Source organism: Podarcis raffonei, chromosome 4 (genome assembly GCF_027172205.1).
Source record: "Podarcis raffonei isolate rPodRaf1 chromosome 4, rPodRaf1.pri, whole genome shotgun sequence".
Classification (NCBI taxonomy): domain Eukaryota; kingdom Metazoa; phylum Chordata; class Lepidosauria; order Squamata; family Lacertidae; genus Podarcis; species Podarcis raffonei.
In genome coordinates, this window is record NC_070605.1 from 38,582,421 (window position 1) to 38,608,000 (window position 25,580).

Consider the following 25,580-nt stretch of genomic DNA (forward strand, 5'->3'; position numbering starts at 1 on the left):
TGGGGTACTGCTGCGTACAAGTCATTATTTGTCCATCCCTGTCCAGGGGAATAGTCTCCGTTGATGCAGCACTCTGTACAGACTTGTAGTTCTGGCTCATCACCATATGCTAACCAAGGATAGGGTGCCTGTGGTACTCAAAGTGTTATGGGACTACAACTCCCATCATCCATGGCCATTGACCATGTTGACTGGGGATAATGGAACTTGGGACTGGGCAATATCTGGAGGGCTGCGAGTTTCCCATCACTGCCCCAGAACATGCCCAACACCCCCCTATGGCTGTTTATTACAGGGTAAAATAGGAAATGCTAGAAAAACTACCTTCAGGGAAACTTGTCTGCTATTCCTGATACACCCAAGGATTTCTAGAATCCATAGGTCAAATGTCTAATCTGACTGGGTTTTTCCCCAAAACATTTTTTAAACCCACACTAAATTCAAACGGAAACTTCAAATCGTGAAAGTTGAAATCTTTTGAAAAGTGTACTGCAACAGCACTTGTACATAGCCTACCCTAGGATCCCTACGTAAAGAGAAGGGGAGGAATAAATCTAAATAACAATAATATTCCATATAATAACTACTACATCATTTTACCACACTTTGTTTTCCCCGCCTATGCACATGAAGCGAATCTTGCTTATCCTTTGTTTCCTCTGTTTTTCTTTTGGGTGGAAAACTGACAGCGACTCTAGAAACCTCATTCCTTGTTCCAAACCTTTGCCTTACCTCAGCTTCTTCCAGGGCTAGCTGGACTTCCGATTTTTCTTGTTCAATCTGCTTCTTCATCTTCTCCACCTCATGAAGGTTCTTGTTTCCTTCACTGATCTGGTCAGTTAGATCTGAAATCTCCTCTAATTTATTTTTTTTAAAAAGAAAGAAAGACCAAAGTGTCAGAAAGTCCTGAATACACCAAGTTATCTCTTCACAATGGCAATTTAGTTTTTCCTATCTTGCTAAAAACTGAGAAATTTATGTTTATCTATTTATTTAAAAATTGATGGGTGCGTGTCATATAGAACCATCAAATTTATTAAATAGGCTGATGGAGAAATGAAAGCTATCGACTGCATCTGAAGATCTCATAGGTTAAAATACATTCATTGCCCTGCTTTTGTGAGGGAATATTTATAAGATTTTTTTTACGGATAATGTATTCTGTATGTACTTACTCTGAGGCTTATTTTTGCTTTGTGATGTGTGTATTGGTAGAGTGTGTGCATGCTCTAGGACTAGTTGGCCAAAGAAATATGAAATATTTCTTATATTATATTTATGATTTTTTTAATGATAAAAAGTGATAATGATAACAATACAACCAGTCCTCTAGAACTGGGTTTTGATCTCCTTCCTCTATGGTTTCCAGTTCCTGAAAACAAGGTGAAAACTCTTATTTGACACAGCTGAAATCAGGGAAAGCTACATGGCTACATTTTCATCCTGACAGAACCGCTTGGAGCAAACATTGATTGGTTGGCTCCAGCTCTGGCAGTTCTGTTCACAGTTGCAGACAAAACAGGATGCATGCCAATCGACTGGAGCAGGGTAATTGCGGTGCCAATCTTTAAAAGGGGGCTTAGAAATGATCCAGCCAATTCCTGCCAGTAAGTCTTCTTAGTACATTATAAGCTAAACACTTATACAATAAATGAATTGACTAGATAGAAGCACAAGGTATATTATTTAATGAAGGAGCTGGCTTTAGACAAGGCCAGTGTATCTTATATCATTGCTCTCTACTACCCCATTCAGTTGGGAAGTATATTCAAACAAGGGCCAATTGACCTGAAATCTGTTCTTGCCACAGTCGCCTGTGAAATATAGTGGGATAAACGGACAGTTACCAGTACTCCACTCCAGGTGGGATAAATGGCCACCTTACCGCTTCATCCAGCACTTATCAGGGACGCAGACAGGGGCGCACACTGGCACCAATTATTTTTAAAATGTGTTTATTAAGATCCAGTCTCCTCTTGCAGTTGTCGATTCTTATCCTCCTGATTTTGTTATATTCTGGCAATAATGTCTTGCTCTCAAAAACTCTGCTTAGTCCGGAAAGGCTGTTGCAAATCTTTTTAAGCTCATTATATTAATGAACGGGTTGTAATTATCATTAAGATAGATTCTATCTGGCAGAGGGTGAAAGATCCTCCAAGCTCAGTTCAAACGGCTTCCTTAAAGTTAGGGAATATTTTGAACAATCACATGCTATTTTATTATAAAATGGTCAATATGCAATCGTTATTAAAGAACATATTCTGTGGAAGGACAAAATATTGAATATATTGTGTCAAAGTGTTTCAGTTTAGTATATAAAACAGCATTAACATGGGTCATAGAAGAGGCAATGAGAAGACATTCAGGTTTACTTATGCACATCCATGTCCCATCCACATGTAAAGCATGGCTTGATATCTTATTGGATATTGAAATGGGCTCATGGGTGAGAACAGCTGTGCCTTCCATGCTACACTGCCTCACATTCTAATGTTCCATCACTTCAGGACCTTTTCTTCCCCGCCCACCTAACTTCTGGTATTGGGAGATAAGAGAGGCACATGCACATTTTCAACTCTTTTCACCTGTACACCCCTCTTTGTATTAAAACAAGACCCATGACTTTATATGTGAATGGGGCAGGCAAATGAACAGCATGGCCACATCTAGTTTGGCCCATAGGTATAAGCAATCTTCAGAGGTGGTAGGGGTCTTTAAATTCTGATAAGATTAGTTCATGCCCTTAGATTATTTTAGACTTTGCAGGAGATTTGTCCAAGTCCCATCTTATAGGGACAATATGATACTAAGCCCATACATTATTGGTAGCCTTGCTGTAGGAGAAGAAATAGGCAACTGCAGTGTTATTCCTATCCATTCCTCACTCCCATTCATCATTGCTATCATATCTGGTCACCACCCTCTCACCCACCAAGGAAAATTAAGGTTGCCCATGCCTGCTTCAAGTGAACCACTTCATATGCTTCTGAATACCAGTTGCTGGAAGCCACAGGGGAGGATAGTGCTGCAGTACTTGGGTCCTGCTTGTGGACTTCCCATAGGCAACTGGTTGGTCACTTTGAGAACAGGATGCTGGAATAAATGGGCCATTGACCTCATTTTATGTTCTTACGATTACATCTATGTTGCCAGTCTTTGAAATAGCAGGAGGATCTGATACCAGCTGGTCTCACTGGAGAAAAGCTAAGCTCTTAGACTAATGACAAAAGGCATCTGGCCCCAATATATCTCTCAGTCCTCAGAGCAAAAATATTTTATGATGTAGAGACTGTTTCCTTGCCTTGTTTGTCTCGCGCAATGGTGAAGCTAAACTGCTAGGACTCATGAGCTCTCTTTCTTTCACCATCTGGCTTCCCCCTCCACTCTCCGATTCAACTCGCTTGACTGTCCCACGTCTCAAGCAGTGGCGTAGCGTGGGTTGTCAGCACCTGGGGCAAGGCAAGTAATTTGCACCCCCTAACCCGTGGATTTGCACCCCCTAACCCTAACCCCCAGATGTTGTGCCCGGTGCGGCCGGCACCCCCTGCACCTACCACGCTACGCCACTGGTCTCAAGTGCAGGACTTACCTTGGAGATTCTTGTTTTCCCTCTTCAAGGTCTCCAGATTGTCCATGCTCTCTTCATACGCATTCTTCAGCTTAAATAATTCCGTGCTGAGGCTTCGGGCTTCCTTCTGGGCACCTTCAAGCTCTGCTTGGGACTCCTCATACTTTTGTTTCCACTCATTAAGGATCCTGTCAAAATTGCGCTGCTTCTTGTCCAAGGACCCCGCTGCTGCGTTGGACTTTTCCAGATCAATCATCATGTCCTCCAGCTCATTCTGCAACCTGTGCTTTGTCTTCTCCAGAGAAGAGCATTTCGCATTGGCCGCCTCGATGGCTTCCTCAGCCTCTTGAAGACGAGCTGCCAACTTTTTCCTAACAGAACAGGTACATGGTAAAACGACCCACAGTGAAAAGGCTCTTAATATTACCAAATCAAAACAGCGTGAATTTCCCTTTGTGGCATGGTTATTTGCTACATTTAAGCAGTCAGAGTGGCTTACAATTTAAAATAGCAGCTTACAGCTTAAGATGCATGATACAAAAGGGGAAAGGAAGGGGTTGTAAAGGATGAAAATAAGCAAATTTGTTTCTGTATTTCATGTTGACTTTCTTTATTATTGAGCATTCTTATATACCGCTTTGTGTAAAACAGGATAACCACCTCCAAGCATTGTACATTGAAACCAAGAGTACCAATAGGGACCACACATATGCACACACAAGATGAAGAATACAGTTAAAACCCACCAATAAAATAAAATCATGTTACATTATGAAGCTACATTGTGAAACTGCCAGAGACAGTTCTGGGTCAAGAGTAATCAGATGGCCATTGGCCCTAGCCAAGCCAACAGAGGGGGTCTTGCTGTCTCATCTGTGCCTCTCAGGCAGCCAAGAGGAATGAAAACTGGTAAGACATTTCAAGGAAGGGAGGAGCCAAAGGGCAAGCTGATGGAGAGGGTTTTGCTGTCTCATCTCTGCCTCCAATGCAGCCAAGCAGAAGAAGAATTGATGAGACATTTCTGGGAAGAGAAGAGCCAAATAGCAGTTGGGCCTAGCTACCCTTCAAACGGGACCTCACACTTCAGCGGGAGTGTGTGCCACAGATCAGGAAAGGTGCCATGAGGATGTCACCTTGGTTAATGAGCAGAGTTAAAGAAACTATTAGAGGTGAGAAGGTTTCCTTCAAAAAAATAAATGGAAGCCTTGTCCAAATGAAGAGAACAAAAAGGATCATAAATTTTGGTTAAACAAAGTGCAAGTGGACAATTGGGGATGCTAAGATATTGGGCACATTGCTAAAAAACATGGAATTTGACAACATAAAGTTCTTTAAATAAATTTGAATTGGAAGACTGTCTAAGGAAGCAGGTGAACCCTTGGATGACAAGGGAATCAAAGGTGTGCTAAAGGAGGATTAGGACAGAAAATGAAATAATTATTTGCATCTGTCTTCACAATGGAAGATATAGGGTGATCCCAATGCCTAAACTAACTTTTGCTGGAAAGGAGTCTGAGGAACTGAGGTGGATAGAGGTGATGAGGGATGAAGCTCTTGGTCTAACAGACAAAATAGAAACTGACAAATTACCAGCTTCAGATGGCATCCACCTGAAAGTTTCCAAAGAACTCAAAGGTAAACTTGGTGATCTTCTAACAAAAACATGAAACTTGTCCCTCAGATCAACCTCCATACCTGAGGACTGGAAAGTAGTCAATGTAACATAATTTATTTTATTTTTTTTAAAGGGATCTGGGGGGATCCTGGAAATTACAGGCCTGATAGCTTAATGTGTGCCCTGGGAAAACTGTTGGAAAGTATTGTGAAAGATAAAATAACCAAAAACAGCCAGCAAGTGTCAACAAGTGCATAGGTAGATGCAATCCAGTTGATATAGTGCACTTGGACTTTAAAAAGACTTCAACAAGGTACCTCACCAAAGATTCCTGAGTCAAAAAATAAGAGGAGAGATCCTCTTGTAGATCAGGGATTGGTTAAGCAGCAGAAGAGTAGGAATAAATGGGCAGTTGGAGAGATGTAGAAACTAGAGTCCCCCAAGAATCAATATTGGGACCTGTGCTTTTCAACTTGTTCATAATCAGTCTAGAGTTAGGAGCAAGTTGTAAAGTGGCCAGGTTTGCTGAGGACATGAAATTGCTTAGGGTCATTAAAACAAGAAGAGACCATGAAGAGCTCCACAAGGACCTCTCCAAAATGAGTGAATGGGTGGTAAAATGGTAAATGAAACTTCATGGACACCTGAAAGATAGCAGTGACAGGGCAAGGGAAAAATGTCTAGAGAGTGAGTTCTTTAACTGGGGCACCACACGCAGCCACCAGTCTTACCACCCAAGTCAGGGATGCCTTAGATCAGCCTTTCTCAACCTGTGGGCCCCCAGATGTTGTTGGATTACAACTCCCATCACCCTTAGCTAGCAAGGCCAGAGCTCAGGGATGATGGGAGTTGTAGTCCAACAACATCTGGGGACCCACAGGTTGAGAACCGATGCCTTAGATGAGTTTCTCAAGTAATGAGCAGGCTCACATTGGTTTTCCTGATCATCCTGGATTAGTGACATGATTGCAACAGGAAGCCATAAGAAATAAGACGCTGATATGTTTGGATTGTAATTTATAATCGCATCTGATGTAGATGCTTTAGCCAAGGTTCCTGCATTGCGGGGGGTTGGAGTAAATGACCTTTGGGTCCCTTCCAGCTCTAAGATTCTATGATCTCACTGCATGGAACTGCATGCAGTCTGTGATCTAGAATGTAACAGTTTAAAACAAGAATACATGTGGAAACGTAGGATGGCATCTCTTGTATATCTTACTTGGCATCTTCTAGCTCCTCAGTCCTTTGAATAGCATCGGTTTCATATTTAGTTCTCCACTGTGCCACTTCCGCATTCCCCTTGGAGAGTGCCCTCTGAAGCTCTGCCTTGGCTTCTTGCTCCTCCTCAAATTGCTCTCGCAGGAGGTCACAGTCATGGCGGGCAGCTTGCAAAGCATGGGCGAGGGCATTCTTTGACTGTAGGAGAGGGGGCGCTGTAGTTAGCACATTCAGCTGTGGACAAAGCAGCTACTACAAGCACTGAAACTCGTTCTGATGGTGGGTTCGCCACCTGGAAATTTCCCCTTTTCCAAACTCTGTACTCCTATTTCTTCCATCACACTGTCTCAATCCTTAATAGAAACCACAGCATTTCCCAGTCATACTGCGACTATTGTATCCCCAGCAGCCTGCATTTCAGTAATATCTGCAGACTGAGGCACATCCTCAGCTTATGCACTTAAGTCCCATTCCACTGCACTTACTTGAGCACATGTGGTTCCATACCTGCTTAAGGGCAATACCTTAAAACCAAGTCGTCGTTTCAAGCTGAGTCAGAATCATGTTGGGAGCCTCAATCAAAGCCTTACCTTGCTCTCTTCCTCCAGCTGCCTTTTAAGCTCTTCTATTTGTTGAGTGAAAGACAACTTCCCTCGGGAAAGTTGGTTTATAAGCGATTCTTTCTCTTCCAGCTGTCTTGTAAATTCACCTGCCGGAGGGGTAGCACAAAAAAAGATGATGAGCATCAGCTTTCCATGACAGAGGAGGAGGAGGGCAAGGAGAAGATATTCCCAGGAGTTCTGAATAATTGAAAGTAACCTGTGACCCTTTTGCCCTTCAGGCATACGGGGGTGGTTTGATGAGGTAGATTGGGGATTTTGTGGCATTGGACATAATTAGCTACGTCCACATTTTGCCTATGCCAGCATGACAGGAGACATCCTAAGAAGTCCTCTGGACACAGCCAAAGGAACTGGGGAAACTGTAGTATTTGATGATGGACTTGAAACATGCATGGGAGAGTCCCACTGATCACAATATTAAAGTGCTCATGTGCTATGCTGCACACTCTACTGTAACATGCTCTATGCAGGGCTGCCATTGAAAACCATTCAGAAACTTCATTTGGTGCAGAATGTCGCTGCTAAAATCTTGGCTTCTGGGGTCATGTGATTCCCCCTTATTCTGTCAACTCCCAGTCAATCTTCTAGGGCCGTTTACTGTGCAGTCACTGTACCCCCTGTGCTGAGTCTTTAATCTGTGTTCACATGACTTTATCCAAAATGCATCCTGTACTTTGTTATAAAATACTACTGTTTGATGTGCTGTTTTCAAACCAGCTTCATGCCGACCGGAGTCTTTAAGCCATTCCTAATTCATCTCTAGCCAAGGGATGAACACCTTTGCATAGGGTACAAACATCCCGGCCCCTCAATGTCTCCCAGTGTTTACACAAACAGAAATGAATCAGAAGCTAATGATGCATTCAGGTGGGGGGCAGGGGGGAGCTGGAAATGCACCAGAAAAAACAATAATGTGAACACATGATTCAAGGTGCTGGTTATTAGCTATAACAACCTAAGCAGCTGGGATCTAGCTTGTCCTGTGTGAATCTGGCTGTCCTTTGATTAGCTAGCACACCCATCTTCCCTGCCTTTGCCTTCTAAGGCAAGGGTAGAAACAACATGCAAGAGGGCATTTTCTATGGTGACACCCCATGTGCAGAAGTAACTTCCTCTTGATTTGTGATGCACCCCACTCCAGCAACTGAAAACATTTCTTTTTTTCAAACCAAGTTTTGTCTCCTCTGTTGCTGCTTGTTAGTGCTGTTCTTTGCTTTTTTGCTTCTTGCCATGTTGTTAGATTTCTCAATTTGTGTTTTTGGGTCACTGTTGTTTTCATGTTTGGGTCACTGTTGTTTTCATGTTTGCTTTTTATTTGTAAGCCACTTTGAGTGAGTCATGTCTGAACATGCCCAGGAATCTAATAAAATGATATCATCCCGTCAGGAAAAAGAAGTTGCCAATTGGGAAAAGATCACAGAAAGCTGTTATTGCAAGCTGAACCGGAATGAGTCCTTGGTGGGCAATGAATGGAGTGTTGTGGAAAGACAAGTGCATTTTGCATCAGGAAAACTTCTACTGAGCATCCAGCATAAATCAACAGCAGCAGTAAAGGTTGGGAGTCAATGTGATAAATGTTGTATAGCCATGAAGCTGGTCCTCCCTTCCTTCCCATGTTTCATCATGTGGACAGGTATATAAGGAGAGGACAAAAAACTAGATGGAAAGGAAGAAGCAATTGACCAGCAGATGAAAGGGATCTGTTCTTATGTAGGGGAAAGGGAGAAGAAAGAGACATGAGTTCCTCATGAAAATATTGCACATGTGCAATTATTTGGGGATGGGCAGATCAGTGTATTTCTGATATACTTATTTCTGATAAGTTTTAAAAAGAACAAAAAGGATGAAATTTAAAAATGTGTGTTCATCATATTTCTGGCAAATCTTTATGTATATTGTGTATGTGTGTGTGTGTATCCAAATGATAATTGCTCTTCATTCCACACAGTGGTTCAGTGAGTGCAAATCAGATTGTTCTGCAACCACATAAAGATGCGGACTGAATTAAATCTTAAAGTATCCCGCCTGACTCATATAAGGTGTTGCCATGCTCACACTTCCTATGGCTATAACAGTGTTTGCCCAACCTACCATTTTCAGTTTGCAGCTTCCCTTTTTGGGCAGTGAGGTCATTCACCACACGAGTCATCTCATCCACTTTAGTTTTTGCCTCATTGAGATGGTCTTCCAGAGTACGACAGAGTTTTTCTGCATTTGCCTAATGTGGTTAGAACAAAGGTAATCAAACACCCAATCCCAATCAAAATGCATTGCTCATCTCATTTGTCCCATAAAAAGACCAATATCTGACAATTAAGAAAGATCATGACAATCTTTTTCTATGTAACAGAAAGATAAAACTTGGCATATGCCAATTAGTCTAGAAACTCAGGAGGCAAAACATAAACCATCCAACATTAGGGCCACAATTTCTGTGCAAAGTGTAAAATTTGGTTTACAAAATTTGCAAAAATGAAAAGGGCCCACCAACAATTATAATTAGAAAAAGAGCAATAGCTGCAATGATATATTTTTTAAAGTATTTTTATATGCATATACCAAAGATTCAGTTTACTGGAAGGAATAATAAAAACAGATTCTTTTAAAATAATTAATTGTGTCCAACAGTTTCAAAGCACAGTAAGACTTACATAATCTTGCACGTAAGACTACGACAACCTTTTGTCTTTATCACATACATAGGTACTCACCAGTTTGCTTCAGCTATATATTTTGACAACAAGAAGAACATTATTTTTTGTTGTTAATATCTTACTGGAGTCATACAAAAGCAAAAGCAAAAGCAAAAGCAAACACACTGAGCTACTATATGATTGTTGTTTGCACTGAGAGTCTTGTGGCACCTTAAAGATGGATAAATTTATTATGACATAAACTTTTGTGGACCAGAGTTCACTTCATCAGCTGCAGTGTTCCCTGTAGGCCACAAAAGCTTATGCCATATGAAATTTGTTAGTGCTTAAGGTGCCACAAAAATCTTTGTCGTTTTTGCTACAAAAGACTAGCACAGCTACTTCTCTAGTAGAAATCGTTACATGACAGTGTGTGGCAAATGGAAGGGAATCAATCATGTAATTAATAACAGCTCTGAATTATTGAACTGAATTGATGCGATAGAAAAAAGTTCACACTGAAAATTACACATCTGTGAGCCATAAACACATCCTTCTTAAGAGATTCCTTAAGAGTTGCTTGGGAGTTAAATATCCCCAGAGGAGTATTATTCAATTGTTCTGTATATCATTTATAAAACCTACACAGGATGAGAGCTTTCCAAAGATCATAATGTGGAAAAAAACATACTCCACCTTCATTCCCCCTCCTGCCAAAATCAGAAAGTATACTAGTTTAGCATTCTGTATGAGAATAGTGTGATCTGCAAAGCCATCAAAAATATATCAGAATATCTATGAATTATTAAAGGATGCAAAAGCTTGCATGCTATTTGGTGATATTTTGGTTGGCCTAATAAATATATTGCCCTAATATGGATTTTGACATTTATTAATAGCGATGCATTATGGTTTGCCAAAAAGCTAGTACCAAGTACGACTGGAGGAGTTTTAGAAATGCTTACAGAATGATATGTGGAGAAAAATTTGGAAAACCCAGTGTCTGATTCAACATGGTGAATATCCTAGAGTTTTAAGGCATAGTAAGATGAGCAAAAGTAGACTTCCGGGTTAGCGCCATCGGCGAAATGGCGGAGTTCCTCCGACCGGAGGAACTGTCTCCGTGGAAACTGGGTCTACCCGCCGCGGCGAAGGTGGGGACCCGCTAGAAATCCCAGGTGGAAGAAGCCTGGGAACGTGGGGTTCGGCAGAGCACCAGGAGTGCCTCCCCTATCCGCGGGGAACCCCATTTTGGGGCTCCGGAGCGAAGGAGGGTGATCGGCGCGGTGCTGTGAACTGACTGCTATTTTCACGGAGGGAAGCCGCATTGCCATTGCCGGAGAGCGCTGACTTTTTCCTGTCGACAATTGGATTCTAAACAAGTACCCATGAGTAGAAACGGAAAATTGGATCAAGGAATATTTTAATTTGGCACCGAAGCGGGAAGGTTCAAAACAGGAAGTCCGCCTTCCGCTTTCTGTAAATAGACTGAAGCAAAAATCTTGTAAGCTAATAGCCTGGAAAGTCGCTTTACAAAGGTCGAAATTTCCTTCATTTATAACCATTAAAACCTCCTTGGAAGCAGGAGAAAAGGGGGGGGGGATTAAACTGTTCAAGCCTGCTGGAGAGGGAGTAAAGGAAAATAAGCTTCCACCGTCTCAAACCTGGGAACGGGGTGTCAGAGACAGAAATTATCAGAGACGTTCATTGACTGTGAATGGAACATTTTGACAGATAGCAAGAAAAAAGAGAAACAAATTGATTCCACTGCTGCCTGTTGCATTCTAAAGAAACAAAATATTTGAAAACTGAAAGTAACTTTCTTTTGTTGGACATGATTTAAAAAGATGGACACAAATAGAAATGGTATCCTCTAGAGGGAGCTTGTCAAATTGTTGCTGCAGTTTACTTGGGGATTTCACAGCTGCGAGATTAACATCGTGGGACCAGACTGTGACCTTGAATAAAAATGTGTTTGGAAGAAGTCCTGGTGCTTGCTTTTTGCAAGACAAGTGCTTTGCTGGAGCAGTTGCATGAGAAGGTGGATTTGATGAATGAGAAGTTGGATTTGATGACTGTTGCAACTAGTGAATGTGGACAAATAGGGAATATTGACATAGAAATTATACAGGGACCAATCCAGGAATCTGGTTCGACTGGGCAAATGCAAGGGCAGATAATAATGGAGGAAGCTACGGTGCTACCTCAAGCAACACAAATGGTGAGACCCGAGGCCCTGCAGGAGTATAAGCCACTGTTTTGGAAGAATGAACTTGAATTAGGCCTGAAGGAATCTGGAGCTGAGGAGGATCTCAACTTTGGAGAGATTTTGAAATATGCTGTTAAAGATCTTTTGGATTATATTGATGACTGTGGGGAGTGGGACTGTGGGGAATGGGCTGGTTTGACGTGGGGAGATGGACATGAGTATGGATGGAAATTCCCCGGAGACCTACTCCCTAAGGAGAAAGGAAAGAAACTAAGAAAGACACCAACAAGAGACAAGGAAAAGTACAAGTATAAACAAGAAGAAAAAGATCTGCAGAAGGGGCATGGAAGAGACTTAAGAGCCTCGGATATCAGACTACCAGGTTGATGGACTAGATGGAATTGGATAATAAGGACTGACACAACCCGAGACCAGGAAGAAGGGATGTTGGATGAAAACTGGAAGAGTCTATAAAGAAAATTTTTTATTTTGGGAATTAGTGTAAAATAATGAATATTAGGGAGAATGTTGGAATGAAATTGTCTGGCTTTAGCAGAAATGATATAAGGATAAATAAGTATTAAGTTTTTAAGTTTTAAGGTATTTCACGGTATTTTATGCTAAGATAAGGTTAAGGTATTTTATGGTAAGATAAGGTTAAATAAAGTAAGGTAAATTGAACATCAGAATATGGTGAAAGATGGACAGGATGTATAGAGTTAATTAATTGGTTATAAGCTAAAATATACAAAGGATTTGCTGAAACAATGACTGAATCAGGATACAAAAAAAGGGAGGTGTGAGGAAGTCAGGGAAATAGGCAGATGAAAGATAGGATATGGAATGACTGATTTGTTTTTAACTATTTTTATTTTTATTTTTCTGTATTTTGTATCTTTTTGTCTTTTTTCTTTTCTTTTCTTCTTTTTTTTCTTTCTCTTTTTTATATTTTTGTATTTCCTCTGAAATTTTAATAAATATTATTATAAAAAAAAATGAGCAAAAGTAAATACAGTGGAACCTCGGGTTGCAGATGTAATCCGTGACGGAGCCACATCCGCAACCCACAGCATTCGCATCCTGAAGTGCTGCGTCTGCGCAGGCACCGGTGCAATCTGGCGCTTCTGTGCATAGCACGATTTAGTGCTTCTGTGCATGTGCGAGCAGCGAAACCCAGAAGTAACCCATTCCAGTACTTCTGGGTTTCCTGCAGTCCACAACCCGAAAACACATAACCTGAAGCATCCGTAACATGAGGTATGACTGTATATAATTAATTTAAGAAGTTAAAATGGACACTTGAAGGCTAAGAAGTTAGGCAAGCATGATTCTCAGAGAAGGCAGGCACTCAAGGGAGAAACTTATTGTTATGAGTTTGTGGTGGGATCAGACTCCCCTAAAAGGGTTCAAATTTCAGCAAATCCTTAAATTCCTGGATTGAGCAAAGGTTGGAAATAACGCTGGCCAGCTTCCTCATGAGGTAACCACTTGATAATGGCTGAGTCTTTAACCCAACCAAAGGTACCAGATGGATCATCTGGAGATTCAATGCCAGACAGCCAAATGGGTGAAGCCCCTCCCCAGGCTCTGATTTTAGTTAATAAGACAAAAAGCTAGTCTTAGTTTTTTAAGGATGGCAGTTAGTAAGGATGTACTGGCAAAACTGTGAAGGGAGACAGAGAACACGGCTGATTTCTGTTTAGATCCAAGGCTGTGGGAGAAGCAAAAGACTCTCTTGAAGTGTAATGCTGGGAACCTCTTCATTGTAGGCTCCAGTACTATATATGTGTAAATAAACCATATATCATAAAAACACTGCAGTGTCTGCTGTGCCTCATTTCCAAAAGGAAACATAAACCCTTGGTAAGTGCCTGGACCCCTGGAATCTCATACTGCTCGGAGATTGGCGTGGGGCGTAACAATATTTTGTCATTGCATCTCCACACACACTGTACTTCCTCTCTTACTCCTTCCCGTGATTCTTGATTGCCTGCTTTACATTTGCAAATTCTTGGATTGAAAGGTTTCCCCTTCTGAGAGCAAAAGGTTCTTCTGCTTGTATCTGGGAGTTACTGATCCCCCTGGCTACAGCTCCCCTCGCCCCCCAGCAACCCCCTGAAAAGCTGCTCCAGCAGATCAAGAGACCCTCCGGTGTGTGACTGACACATAATGTGACGCAGGAGGGCTCAGCCAGGAAAGAAAATCAATGACATCCCCACAAGAACAGAGAGATTTTTGGATCCAACCATTTGTCATATTTTGCTCCATTGTTTAACCACTTGGCATTTCTGTGTGGCCTTTTCTATATGCATACCTGATGTATTGCATGAACATTGTTTGCAGCTATTCAAAGAATGCAACTCCCCTAAGAAATGAGTGAATGTGACTAACTTGGCTCTATTCATTTCAGCGAGCCTACTCCCAGCAGAACTTGGCTGGACAAAGCCTCCTATTTTTGATTCACTGATCTGACTTTGTGGAACTGAATGGTTTTAGTTTTGGTTGTAGATAATCAAGGTTGGCTTGAAAATACCCCTATCTCCATCCGCTCTGTCTTCACAGTAAAACCCAGAGGCTTTACCTTTCCCTTGATCACTTGCTCCATAGTGGAAGACAGATCGTCCACTTCCAACTTCAGCTCACTCTTCTCTTTCTCCAGCTTTTGTTTGACCCGCTGCAGGTTGTCCGCTTGTTCCCCAAGCTCCGCCATGCTGTCTGCGTGCTTCTTCCTGAGTGTAGCTGCGGTTGCCTCGTAGTGCAGCGTGGCCTCTTCAAGGTCCCGCCGCAGCTTCAGAAATTCGGCCTCCCGCTTCTTGTTCATCTCCAGCTGTGCCGCAGTGGCGCCCCCAGCCTCTTCCAGCCGCTCACTCAGCTCTTCCAGCTCTCGGGCCAGGTCTGATCTTTGCTTCTCCACCTTTGCGCGGGCAGCTCGTTCTGCTTCTAGCTCTTCCTCAAGTTCCTCTATGCGGGCCTATCAGACAGAGAAGCATGTGAGCATAACAGCACAGCCCTAGACACCACAGTGCCTCCATCTTAAGACATTGGAAGTAACCTTTGTGGTAACTCTGAACCCTCAAATTCAGAGTGTTCTCTCACTCTGAATTTGGGTCAGAACTTTAAATCATGAATTGCAACTCGGTTAGATGTTTTTAATCATCTGGGGAAATGTTCTCTGCCATCTTTCCAAGACATCAGACACCCAGGCTGCAGTCCTACTTACACTTACCTCCATTGCCCACTGGGAACTACTTCCAACTAATATTGTGCAGGATTGCTCCAACAGTATGGCAAAATAGAAATTTTTAAAAGCAAGATAATATTGGAAGTGGAGTATTCCGTTACAAAGAGTGTCCCCTGCCACTTTAAAATTGTGAGTAGGGGGTGAAATATAGGGTAGCAGCAAGCATTTGTGGTCCCTTTCCGTAATTCACCTCTGTACTAGAACTGTCAAAACTGGTTAGTCACACATTCTGCCTCTGGGCAGCAAGCAAGTTGCAGAATTATTAATGCCACATCCCACCCCCTCCAGAGGGAAGAAAGAGCAACTTTGGCAGCTGCAAAACCAAGGAGGTCATAGAACCTCCATAGATCAGCAGCCAAAGGGACTGTTTTTATTCTTGACAGAGTTTCTTACTTCTGTGCAAACTTTGTTGCCAGTGTTAACACATCGCTGCAATTCACATTGTCTTCCTCTGAGGTGTATTCTGTTCTTTTACTGACTAGCAAGCCCCTAGGTGCTTGTAACCAAGGACAATACAGTCAGAGGCGAATGTTCCCTTTCCATTAAGGATATACTGCCTAGAAGCCAATTTCCCTGCTTCCATCCCTTTCTTCTTAAATATCTTTCCTTCAAATGTGTCTCTTATTATCGTTCCCAACCACCAACTCAACAAGGCACCTTCTGTTATTAGGATTCTTGTTGCTCAAGAATGGAATTTCATTTAAGCCTGCTTGTGATCAATGGTTTCACCCTCAAAATCCAGCACAACAAGCCCTGTGCTGGTGAACACATGCTGAGAAGGGGAGAAAGCAGACTCGTGCCCACTCTCAGCCTATAGACTAGGGATGGGAAATCTGAGGACCTCCAGATAATGTTTGGCCACAACTCCCCTCATCCCGAAGCCTGACTATGAACTGGGGCTAATAGGAGTTGGAATCTAACAATACGTGGGAGGACTTAGGCTCCACATCCTTGCTCTACATGTTCACTTGAAGGTCTGAAAAGAGACAATATGCATAAACAATGCACACACATAGCCTCCAGCTGCTCTCCACAGAGCATCTTATAAATTTTATTTTCTGTGTTTGTGTAGATTTGGTTTTAATTGTTTTTTCCCCTTAACTTTTATTTTGCTTTAAACAGGTACATGTAAACAGGTACATATAAATATAGACAACCAAAATTACAAAGAAAAATTCCTTAATAGTAATGGGGGGGGAACTAAAAAAAACTACCAAAAAAATCGAAGTACATGACACAGAACAGCAAGAAAGCAATTATGGGAAAGATAAAAGAAAATAAAAAAGGAAAAGGAAAAAAGAAAAGGAAAAAGGAAGATGAGCCAAAGCAGGAAAGCTCATCTATTGTACACTTCCGTCAAGCTCACAACAGATCATTATTCTTATCAATTAACTCTAACTGTATTCCAAAGGAATCCTTCATTTTGGTATCAGGGAACATTTCTCTATGCAGTATCATTCTAAACATAGCCAGATCTTTCTTGCTGAGCCCTTGTCCCCTAAATAATTATTTAAACATTCCCATTCTTCTTTCACCAATTTTTTAGGTTTATCTCTTATTGCATCTGTCAGCTTTGCAAGCTCCAAGTACTCGCACAATTTGACTACCCATTCCTCTTTAGTGAGTATATTTTTATCTTTCCAGTGTTTTGCCACTACATTGTGGCAAAACATTGGTTTTAATTGTTTAACCTTTTCTAAGCCTTCAAAATAGGTTAAGAAATCAAAAAATAGAAAAAGCCAAATCATATGTCCAAAAATCTTACTCCTCCTCCTCATTCTTTACTAACATAGCTCTTCACATGACATGTAACAAAGTTATAACATTTGCTAGTTTTTTAATCCTCATGAAAATTCATCAGAATATTGTTGTGAATTTCTCTGAATTAAACCCATTCTTGTATGCAGTTTTGACTGACCTACATCTTTTGCAAGGATTCCCCTAATAGAATGAATTGTTGTGTTTTATTTTCACTAATATATTCATGTTTATGCACACTTTCACCTAATAAGACACATTTTTGTAAACACTGGTTGGTTGAAGAATTTCACCACAAAATTCAGAGAAGTGTGAATTTTGAAGGCTGACTGTGTTTCTGTTCTCATACTGCTTGGGAATATGCAAATTAGGTAGGTCCACCTTTCAATGCACAGTTAATTTAATTTCTCCACCATCTATAGTCAATGGCTGTTGGTTCTGGCAGCTAAGTGATAGCTACAGGTTTGGTGGTAGTAGGCCACTGAATACCAGATGCTGGGAAGGAGGAGGCCAAACAATGGGAGAAAGCTGTCACCTTCAATCCCTGCTTTCAAGATTTCCCAGAGCTATCCACTCTGGAAAACAGGGTGATGAACGAGTTGGATGTCTAATCAGGCAGAATTAGACTGATCCCTGTATTGTATAAATATAAGTTTGTAGGGAGGTAAAAAGAAATTATACAAGAAATATGTAACTGTGTGGTATAAAGTAATAGATAGACAAAGTACAGTGAGATTAATTGGAAGTCAGTTTTAAATTTCTTTTCTATAAATTTTATAATTGTGTTCAATACCAGGAGTATATATGATGATAATTATATTAATCTTCTTATATCTTATAGTGTGGTGGTTTGTTAGATTTTTCTGTTATTTTTTTTGTTTGATTGTATTTTTTTTACTTGTATGGGGGTCTGTTTTTCATAAATGTATTTATTTTAAATTAATAAAGATATATTAAAAAGAGAGAGAGAGGGGCGGATGTCTAATCTGATCCAGTAGAGCTTTTCTTGTGACCTTAAAAGATTTCTAATAACCTGGAATTCAGATCAAATAGGATTACAACCTGTACAAAACCCAAGGCTTTCTTATAATACAATGTCCAGTATATCCAGTACCGAGAGAAACTGAGCAGGAATAATTACCTGAAGCTCTTTTATCTTCTTTTGGAGCTGCATCACTATGGCCTGCTCATCCTCAATCTTGGAGCTCATCTGACTGATTTCAAATTCTTTCCTATTAATGCAATAGATTGGGTTTGAGTACAATGGAGTAATTAGTTGGTTGCTTTTAAGCTGAAATGCCATCTCAGAACAAACAATGACTATAGCCCTATTCAGGTGTTTGCATAGAGCAACACATGCATGCATGACTAACCTTCCCCCCCTTGCAGGAGGGGTGTTCATGTGTACAGCAGCACATATGAAGTCTTCTCCCCAACCACACAGAATTCCAGGTTGGATGGAAGACCAGCCACCACTGTACATTCACACTGTATGCAAGGATGCCAAGGACAGGACTAGTAGTCAGCACACACTACGAAAGGTGGACTGGCTACTTAGTGTGGCTCCATTCCTTACCCATCTGATGCTCCATACAGGAGCTATAAAGCCTGAATATGACTCATTCCTGCTACGTTTCAAGGTCCTTAGGAAATTGCTGCCTGCAAATTTGCAATCTAAGTAACACAGAGATCTGGTACCTGTTAGAACTCTGTTGGAGGGAAAAGCTGGTTAAGTGAACTACATTTTGATCTGCCTGCCAAAGCCCAATCTGCTATGACGTGGAGCACAAAACCATACCAGATGGAAGGAAGAAAAGCAGACTGGAGCATGGGGAGTTGAATCTGGCTGGCTGCCCTCCACTTGGAGGTAGCAAATTTGGTCTACCTTTCTATTTTCTATGTTGTTACTGTTTTATGGAACTGTCTCACTAGGCAACCCTATTTCTAGTTGTGGTGCGTGTGTGTGTGTGTGTGTGTATAGCAGGCCTACAGAACCTTTGACCCATCAAGCTAAACACACCCACCAGTCACATATGGCAACTCACCAGGGACTAAACAAACCTCCTGTTTTTGGCTGCTTTCCTGGGACTGAAAATATAGTGGCACTGCAAGATATTATTGTTACTGACTTCTTGCGTTTTACACAGGGTACAAAGCATCATAGGGCAGTGAATGTTTTACAGTATAGAAACAGCCTCTGCCGCTAAGAAATCTAACACCACCTTACTTCTTTAACTTTTCATCCAACTGCAGCTTATCATTTTCCAAGTCCATGACACTTTCTTGAGTCAGCTTCAAGTCACCCTCCAGTTTGCGTTTAGCTCTTTCCAGATCCATCCTCACTTTCTTTTCTTGTTCAAGAGAGCCCTCGAGCTACAGAAATGAAAAGGGACAGATATGGGAGAAAATAGCCACTCAACTTTTCAAGTTCTTGGCAGACCAGACATTTGGCAGCATCTTCAGGTACTGTAAGCCGTACTGAAGTTTAGAGAAACGGAGTCCTCTTTTTATTGATGTAAGCAGACTGACCTCTTTCCCCATAAGGAACATGCTGAACAAAATACTAGAAAGGGGTGTGGAACTACCTCCCGCTCCCCACCATTCATAGGAACATATGAAGACACCATGCTGAGTCAGACCACTGATCTATCCAGCTCCAAATTGTCAACACTGACTGAGTCTGTTGGTGACTCTCCAGAGCTCCAGACAGGAGTCGTTTTCCAGCCCTACCTGGAGACCCAGGTAGGGTCTCCAGGTGTGCTCTACCACTGAGCTATGGCCCCGCCACAGCATCTCTATGTGAAACTTGGAATGCAAATGAATTCCTTGCCTTTACCTTCCATTCAGAAATTGAACAACAGATCAACTTTCATTGTCACCTACCGTATTTTTTGCACCATAACACTCACTTTTTTCCTCCTAGAAAGTAAGGGGAAATGTCTGTGCGTGTTATGGAGGCAATGCCTACGGGTGGCATGCCTACGGATTTTCCTCCTCTAAAAACTACGTGCGTGTTATGGTCGGGTGTGTGTTATAGAGCGAAAAATACGGTATTTCAATAATAGGTCCAACATTTATAACGGGACAACCAAAGCCACTTGAATGTCCAACCCCGACCCCCAAACAACCTAGGTGAACGAACAGCAGTGCAAACATACATCATCCACTTGCTGCTCCAGTTTCACTTTAGCCTTGCTCAGTGTGTTGACTTTGTCCTCCTCTGCTTGCAGGTCATCCAAGGCCTGCTGGTGAGCTTCCTGCAATGACTTCTTTTCCTTCGTCAGCTTGCTGATGGTCTCATCAAGTGCTGCCATTTCTTCTGTCAGATTTTTAACCTGTTGGGGAAGGAAGACACAGGCCAGAAGTTTTTGCAAAGAAATCTTAGCTCAAATGTTTCTCTTCCCTGCCTGCGCTGTGATTGAAGTGGACCGAGTGCTACGTATGAATGTGGGACTGATTCCCACAAATAATTTTTCATCCATGCAAGTGATGCTTGGCTTTCTTGGATTATCTGGTCATGTGAACTGAATTCCAGATATCAGGTGGGGAAGCAAGGAAAGCAAGTAGCATACATCAGGTGTCTAATGTGGTACTGTTCAATTCCCAGTTCTTAAAACATGGAAATCCGGGCACCAAATATAGGGCCAGAAATAACTTGCACAACAACTTTCTAGCCTAAGGGACATGATGTAGCCACCTTGTGAAAGGTCCGGGTCTAGTCAGTACCTAAAAGGAGATCTGGGAACCACATGTACACTGTCTTGAGTTTCATTGTAAGAGAAAGACAAAATATAAATATATTAAATAGACCAGGCAGAAGGTTGCTGATAGCAAGATCACAGATCTCCTGGTTCATAAATTGCATCAGTCTTTATAGGTACTTTCAAAGAATCCCTAGACTGTTCCCATGGCCAAAAACATAGCTGTCTTCTTATTAGCCTGACATAGTACAGACGGAGCATGTAGCCAGATCTTTTCCCAGCCAAGAGTTTTGGAAAATTATAGACTTGCATATTGATCACTGCCATAAAGCTGCTCTGAGGGTGGATTTTTTTTAATAGCCAAGTATTAAAGCTACCTTATTTTCAGTGGCATGTTTTTCTTTCTCCACTTTTGCCAGTGTTATTTCAAGGTCATCAATGTCCTTCTTCAGCTCAGAGCATTCATCTTCCAGCTTCCTCTTCTTGGATGTCAGCTCAGAGTTCATCTCCTCTTCATCTTCCACCCGCTCAGTCAGCTCTTTGACTTTGGCCTCCAGCTGGATCTTAGATTTAATCAGCAAGTCACATCGTTCTTCTGCATCTGCCAGGGTGTCTTGCTCCTGTCAGGATTTGCAAGGGACTGCGTTAGTGGCTAGGGAGAAAACTTATGTACCAAACGACTTCTCATCCACGAATTTTCTCTCTCTTGAGGATGTGTGTGCTCTCACACATTGCGAGATTGATATATCAATCTTACGCACAGATGAACGATCAGATATGAACAGCTTGGGAGATAATTGACATTAATTGTTCAGCGCATTAATTCTGGGCGCCTTCATAACCCTGTAGATAGATAACAGGCCTGAATGACTGGTATTCATTTCTGCCCCCTCACCAAATGTACCCATTATGAGTCCTCTTGGTAAAGGTTAACAATGAAACACACCATTGGAAGATAATGTAACAGCTGAGCAGAGACTATACAGTGGGATTACATCTGTGGCAATCCAGATGTTGTTAGGCTACAGTTTGCATCAGACCCAGTCAGCATGGCCAATAGTCTGGCATGATGGGAGCTACAGTCCCATAACTTGTGAAGAGCCACAGATTCCCCATCTCTGCTATGCAGCAAAATAAGAGGTGTTGGGCCAAGATAGGACCCATATCACTGCCTCTATCAACCCTGCAGGTGACAGAAAGGTTCTTCTGAACATAACTGTTTTCCCTAACCCCCTGAAAAAGCCAAAGGATTGCTAAGCAAGCCTTCTGAGGCAAGACGTTCCTCCTGGTGAAAAAGGCCTGCTTTAAATAACAACAACAACATCTCTGCGTATGCATAGACATGAATGAATATATTAGTGACATAGGGGATGCTTCCAGATGGGGGCCTTGGATCTAATTTTCCTCTGTGTGCATTTGCTTCCACACATTCTCATTTTTCAGTCATAGCTATTCACTGCTATTTTGCCACTTGCCATCCAAACCAGTGGGCAGAGCTGGATGGAATTTATCTGGATGTTTGTTTGCTGTCCCTTCCCTCAGTTGCTCTTGCCTTGCACTCCACTACTTCCCCCACCCTTCTGTACTGCCTACACATGCAAATATTTCTACATGAAGAATGAAGTCTACAAGAGCAAATGTTATCAGCCTTAGTCACCATGTTTCACAACAGGCAAAACGGAAAGTTGCCCTTTGGGTGGAGGGGCAATATCCATTTCCATTTGTTTTGTTAATATTGATGTTTTGTGCTAGAGGGCTATTTTATTTTTAGCTAAGTCTTTAGCTAAGACTGACACTAGAATAATCTCATGTAAGACCTCTGCATTATTTAAATAATAATATTTTTAAGACCATTTCAATTACAGTCTCCGACAGAATCCCACACGTTCTCTGTGGAGATCTTGAGAGAAGAGCTCCTTCTGGCTGGCTTGGTTGCTGAAATCTGAAAGTGCCTTCAGCATGCAGCAATTAGGGGAAATAAGCACACTCAGACTGTGTGGGTTGTCGCAAACAACATAGCTAGGTGGTTCATAGGTGAGGAGCAAATGGCAGTAGGGGTTTGCATTAGAGGCCACTGACTGAAATGTCACCACCTATGTGACAAACTTCTCACCACAAAAAACACGCAATCGAGTTTACACCCTAGTAGTGACTGCAGATATACAGTATAATGGGTTATTTTTATGGATTTTCTATGGTAGGGGGAAAACTGATTATTATTAAGGTATGGCCTGGCATTCTGATGACAACATTGTCATGTAGATGTTGAAAAAGACTTGTGTACATGAGTAACACTGATTGCACAATAAGCTGCCATCTGGAAACAATTCAATTGACTGTTTCAGCCACAGTTCCTTGTCTTCTGAATGAAAATAATAGTGTCCCACAAGGGATTTAGGAAGATGAACACGATAGTGATTACAAACCACTTTATGTATAAAAACATTCTGTGTACTAATAATAAACAGTCACTCATTTTGGAATGTGCTCTCAAAAATTTAAAATCTGCATTCTTTGTCATCTTTTCAAATAATTTCTTTGCTAGTTCAACAGCATGCTTGCAAATTGCATGTAAAATGCCACATCTCCAAGTTTAACATCTCCTTGCTTCAGTGGTTTGCCATGGTAACCAACTCAACTGATTGGAATATAGATGAAAAACATTAGTATTTATATCCAAGCCTTTTAAGTATTGCAGTTCTTTTATTTGCATGTAAAGTAATGTAAACTAATGCAAAGCAAAACTAAGACGCCAGTCCTTAGTTGAACAAATTATGGAAAGCAATTGTTATTTTCTTTTAATGTACTTATTTAGAGATAAAGATTCCCGAGAAGTCTAAATTTAATACAAAATATACAGGCTGACATCTCACAACTGAATATGAATGTTCCTAATGTCTGTCTTTTACTGTGAGGAAGAAACTTTCTGAATATTTAATTATGAACTGCAATACTGTAATATAAAAAGAACTTCTTTCTTCCAGATTTTGTAGATCAAAAGATTGACAGTGCCCCTTTGTTAATTTCTACATATTATCATGGTTTTGCTAGGTAGTTTGTACATCTCTCATTGCACATGTCCACAGTTTTAAAGAGACTTTCCAGTATGATTGCTCTGAATATAATAAATGCAAGCATATTGCTTGTTTCTTTGCAGGAGAATTGGAGTTTATGTTTCAAGACAGCACATCTATTGCTAGAAAATCACATTCTCTCAACATTCCTATTGCAATATTTAGTCAATAGAAAAACTGCTATTCTTTCCTAAATATTGAGATCGTAATGTGATGGTTGTCTGTCTGTCACAAGGACCTATGGAGCAATCCCTGTTACACCACCAATGAGAAGTGGCATAATTGGCAGTGCCCCTTTGTTAATTTGTGTAATTGTGTGTGTGTGTGTATAATAATATAATATAATATAATATAATATAATATAATATAATATAATATAATATAATATAATATAATATATCACTGGGGAATTATATATATAACAACTTTTTTAAAATAAAATAAAATTAGTAGTCTACTTCTACTGCAATACCCCATCGTTTTGTTAAGTTTTAGGGGGTTTTTTATTTGGAGTTCCGTGAAGAAGCTAGGTAAATTTAACTATGCACCTAGACTTGGGGCTGGTTCACACATGTATGTGATCTCTTGATTTTGCCTCACTTGATTACTCTAAACAGATGCCTCCTGGTGGAATGTGTGAACCAACTCTAACAATAATAATTATTTATTTTTTGTAGCCCGCCCATCTAGCTGGGTTGCCCAGGTCACTCTAGGTGTCTTCCAACAAGGTATACAACACAACAGAACACCACACATTGAAAGATTCCTGATACAGGGCTTCCTTCAGATGTCTATGGAAGGTTGTGTAATTGCTTATCTCTTTGACGACTGACGGGAGAGCGTTCCACAAGGTGGGCACCACCACCAAGAAGGCCCTCTTCACTCCTTGCAGTGAGGGAACTGCCAGAAGGTCCTCGGAGCTGGATCTCAGTGTCCAGGCTGAATGATAAAGGCATTCCATGTCAATTCTACTTCTCCACTTTGGGCAGAAAAAGTGAAATTGATAAAGAGTTCATATGAAGGAACTCAAACTGTTTTTTCAAAGGTTAATATTTGGGAATCCTGATTATGTTGCTGGAGCCATCCTTAATCTGGAAGCTGGCCTGAGCTCTTCAAAGTGCCTAGTGCAGGTTTATTCTATCCATTTGGGGCTCCTTTGCTATCTTGCATTAATTCCTTGGCATTTAAAAAGCAATGTTCAATTCTATTCCTGGATCCAGGAAGGATTAACATATAATGGAGGATCCCACTGTTGAATGAAGCAGCCAAGGGCCCATAAATATGGGGTTTTTTACCATAAGAAAGTGGCTTTGTGCCAGAGGGCAAATGAGTGGGCCCCCCTCCCTCACCTGGCTGGTAGTGAGAAGCACAAGAGTCAGAGTTGTGTGAGAGAGCTGGACTAGAAGCAAGCTTAAATTCAAGGCTCTGGCTAGGGGGAAAGCTATGGGGTGTTGATGTTGTAAGTTAATGCTGTGTAAAGAAACCATATATCATAAAAACACCACAGTCTCCACGGTCCCTCATTGCACAGAACCCCTGGAATCCTGCATTGCTTGGAGATTTGGGAGGCATGCAACACTTTATTTATCCCTAGTGAATTCAGTATAGTGCTGCTGGTGCTGCTGCTGTTAACATTATGGGGTGATATTCTGCCTACTTGTTACAACCTTCTGATTTGACACCTCATCGGGGAACAAAGGGTCCTTGGAGGGAAATTGCCCTCTGAGCCAACCTTGGAAGTCCCCACTGCCCTGGAAGTTCCAGCAGAGGAGGAGTCCATTCTGTCAACACCAATCAGACCTGAAGAGGACCTTTGTCACCCTATGACTCTGATGCCTCCAGCCCAGAAGTACTAGCAAAACCACAGTCTTGAAAACAGGCAAGCCCCTTTGAACTAAAAAAGCTTCCATTATTTATTCATTTCATCTATGAATTCCTTG

General features: G+C 41.3%; 1 protein-coding gene across 2 annotated transcripts in view; it reads right to left on the reverse strand.

Moving 5' to 3' along the window:
• MYH15 (myosin heavy chain 15) overlaps positions 1 to 25,580 on the reverse strand; it is an 89,865-nt gene that overhangs the window by 17,941 nt on the left and 46,344 nt on the right. For both annotated transcript variants that reach the window (XM_053386279.1, XM_053386281.1), the window contains 10 exons: positions 20,944 to 21,186; positions 20,024 to 20,200; positions 19,093 to 19,238; positions 18,007 to 18,097; positions 14,448 to 14,837; positions 9,116 to 9,242; positions 6,992 to 7,110; positions 6,403 to 6,599; positions 3,590 to 3,939; positions 733 to 857 (listed from right to left, as the gene is read on the reverse strand). In XM_053386279.1, the coding sequence (XP_053242254.1) occupies positions 733 to 857; positions 3,590 to 3,939; positions 6,403 to 6,599; positions 6,992 to 7,110; positions 9,116 to 9,242; positions 14,448 to 14,837; positions 18,007 to 18,097; positions 19,093 to 19,238; positions 20,024 to 20,200; positions 20,944 to 21,186 (1,965 nt within the window). The remainder of the gene's footprint in view (positions 1 to 732; positions 858 to 3,589; positions 3,940 to 6,402; positions 6,600 to 6,991; positions 7,111 to 9,115; positions 9,243 to 14,447; positions 14,838 to 18,006; positions 18,098 to 19,092; positions 19,239 to 20,023; positions 20,201 to 20,943; positions 21,187 to 25,580) is intronic.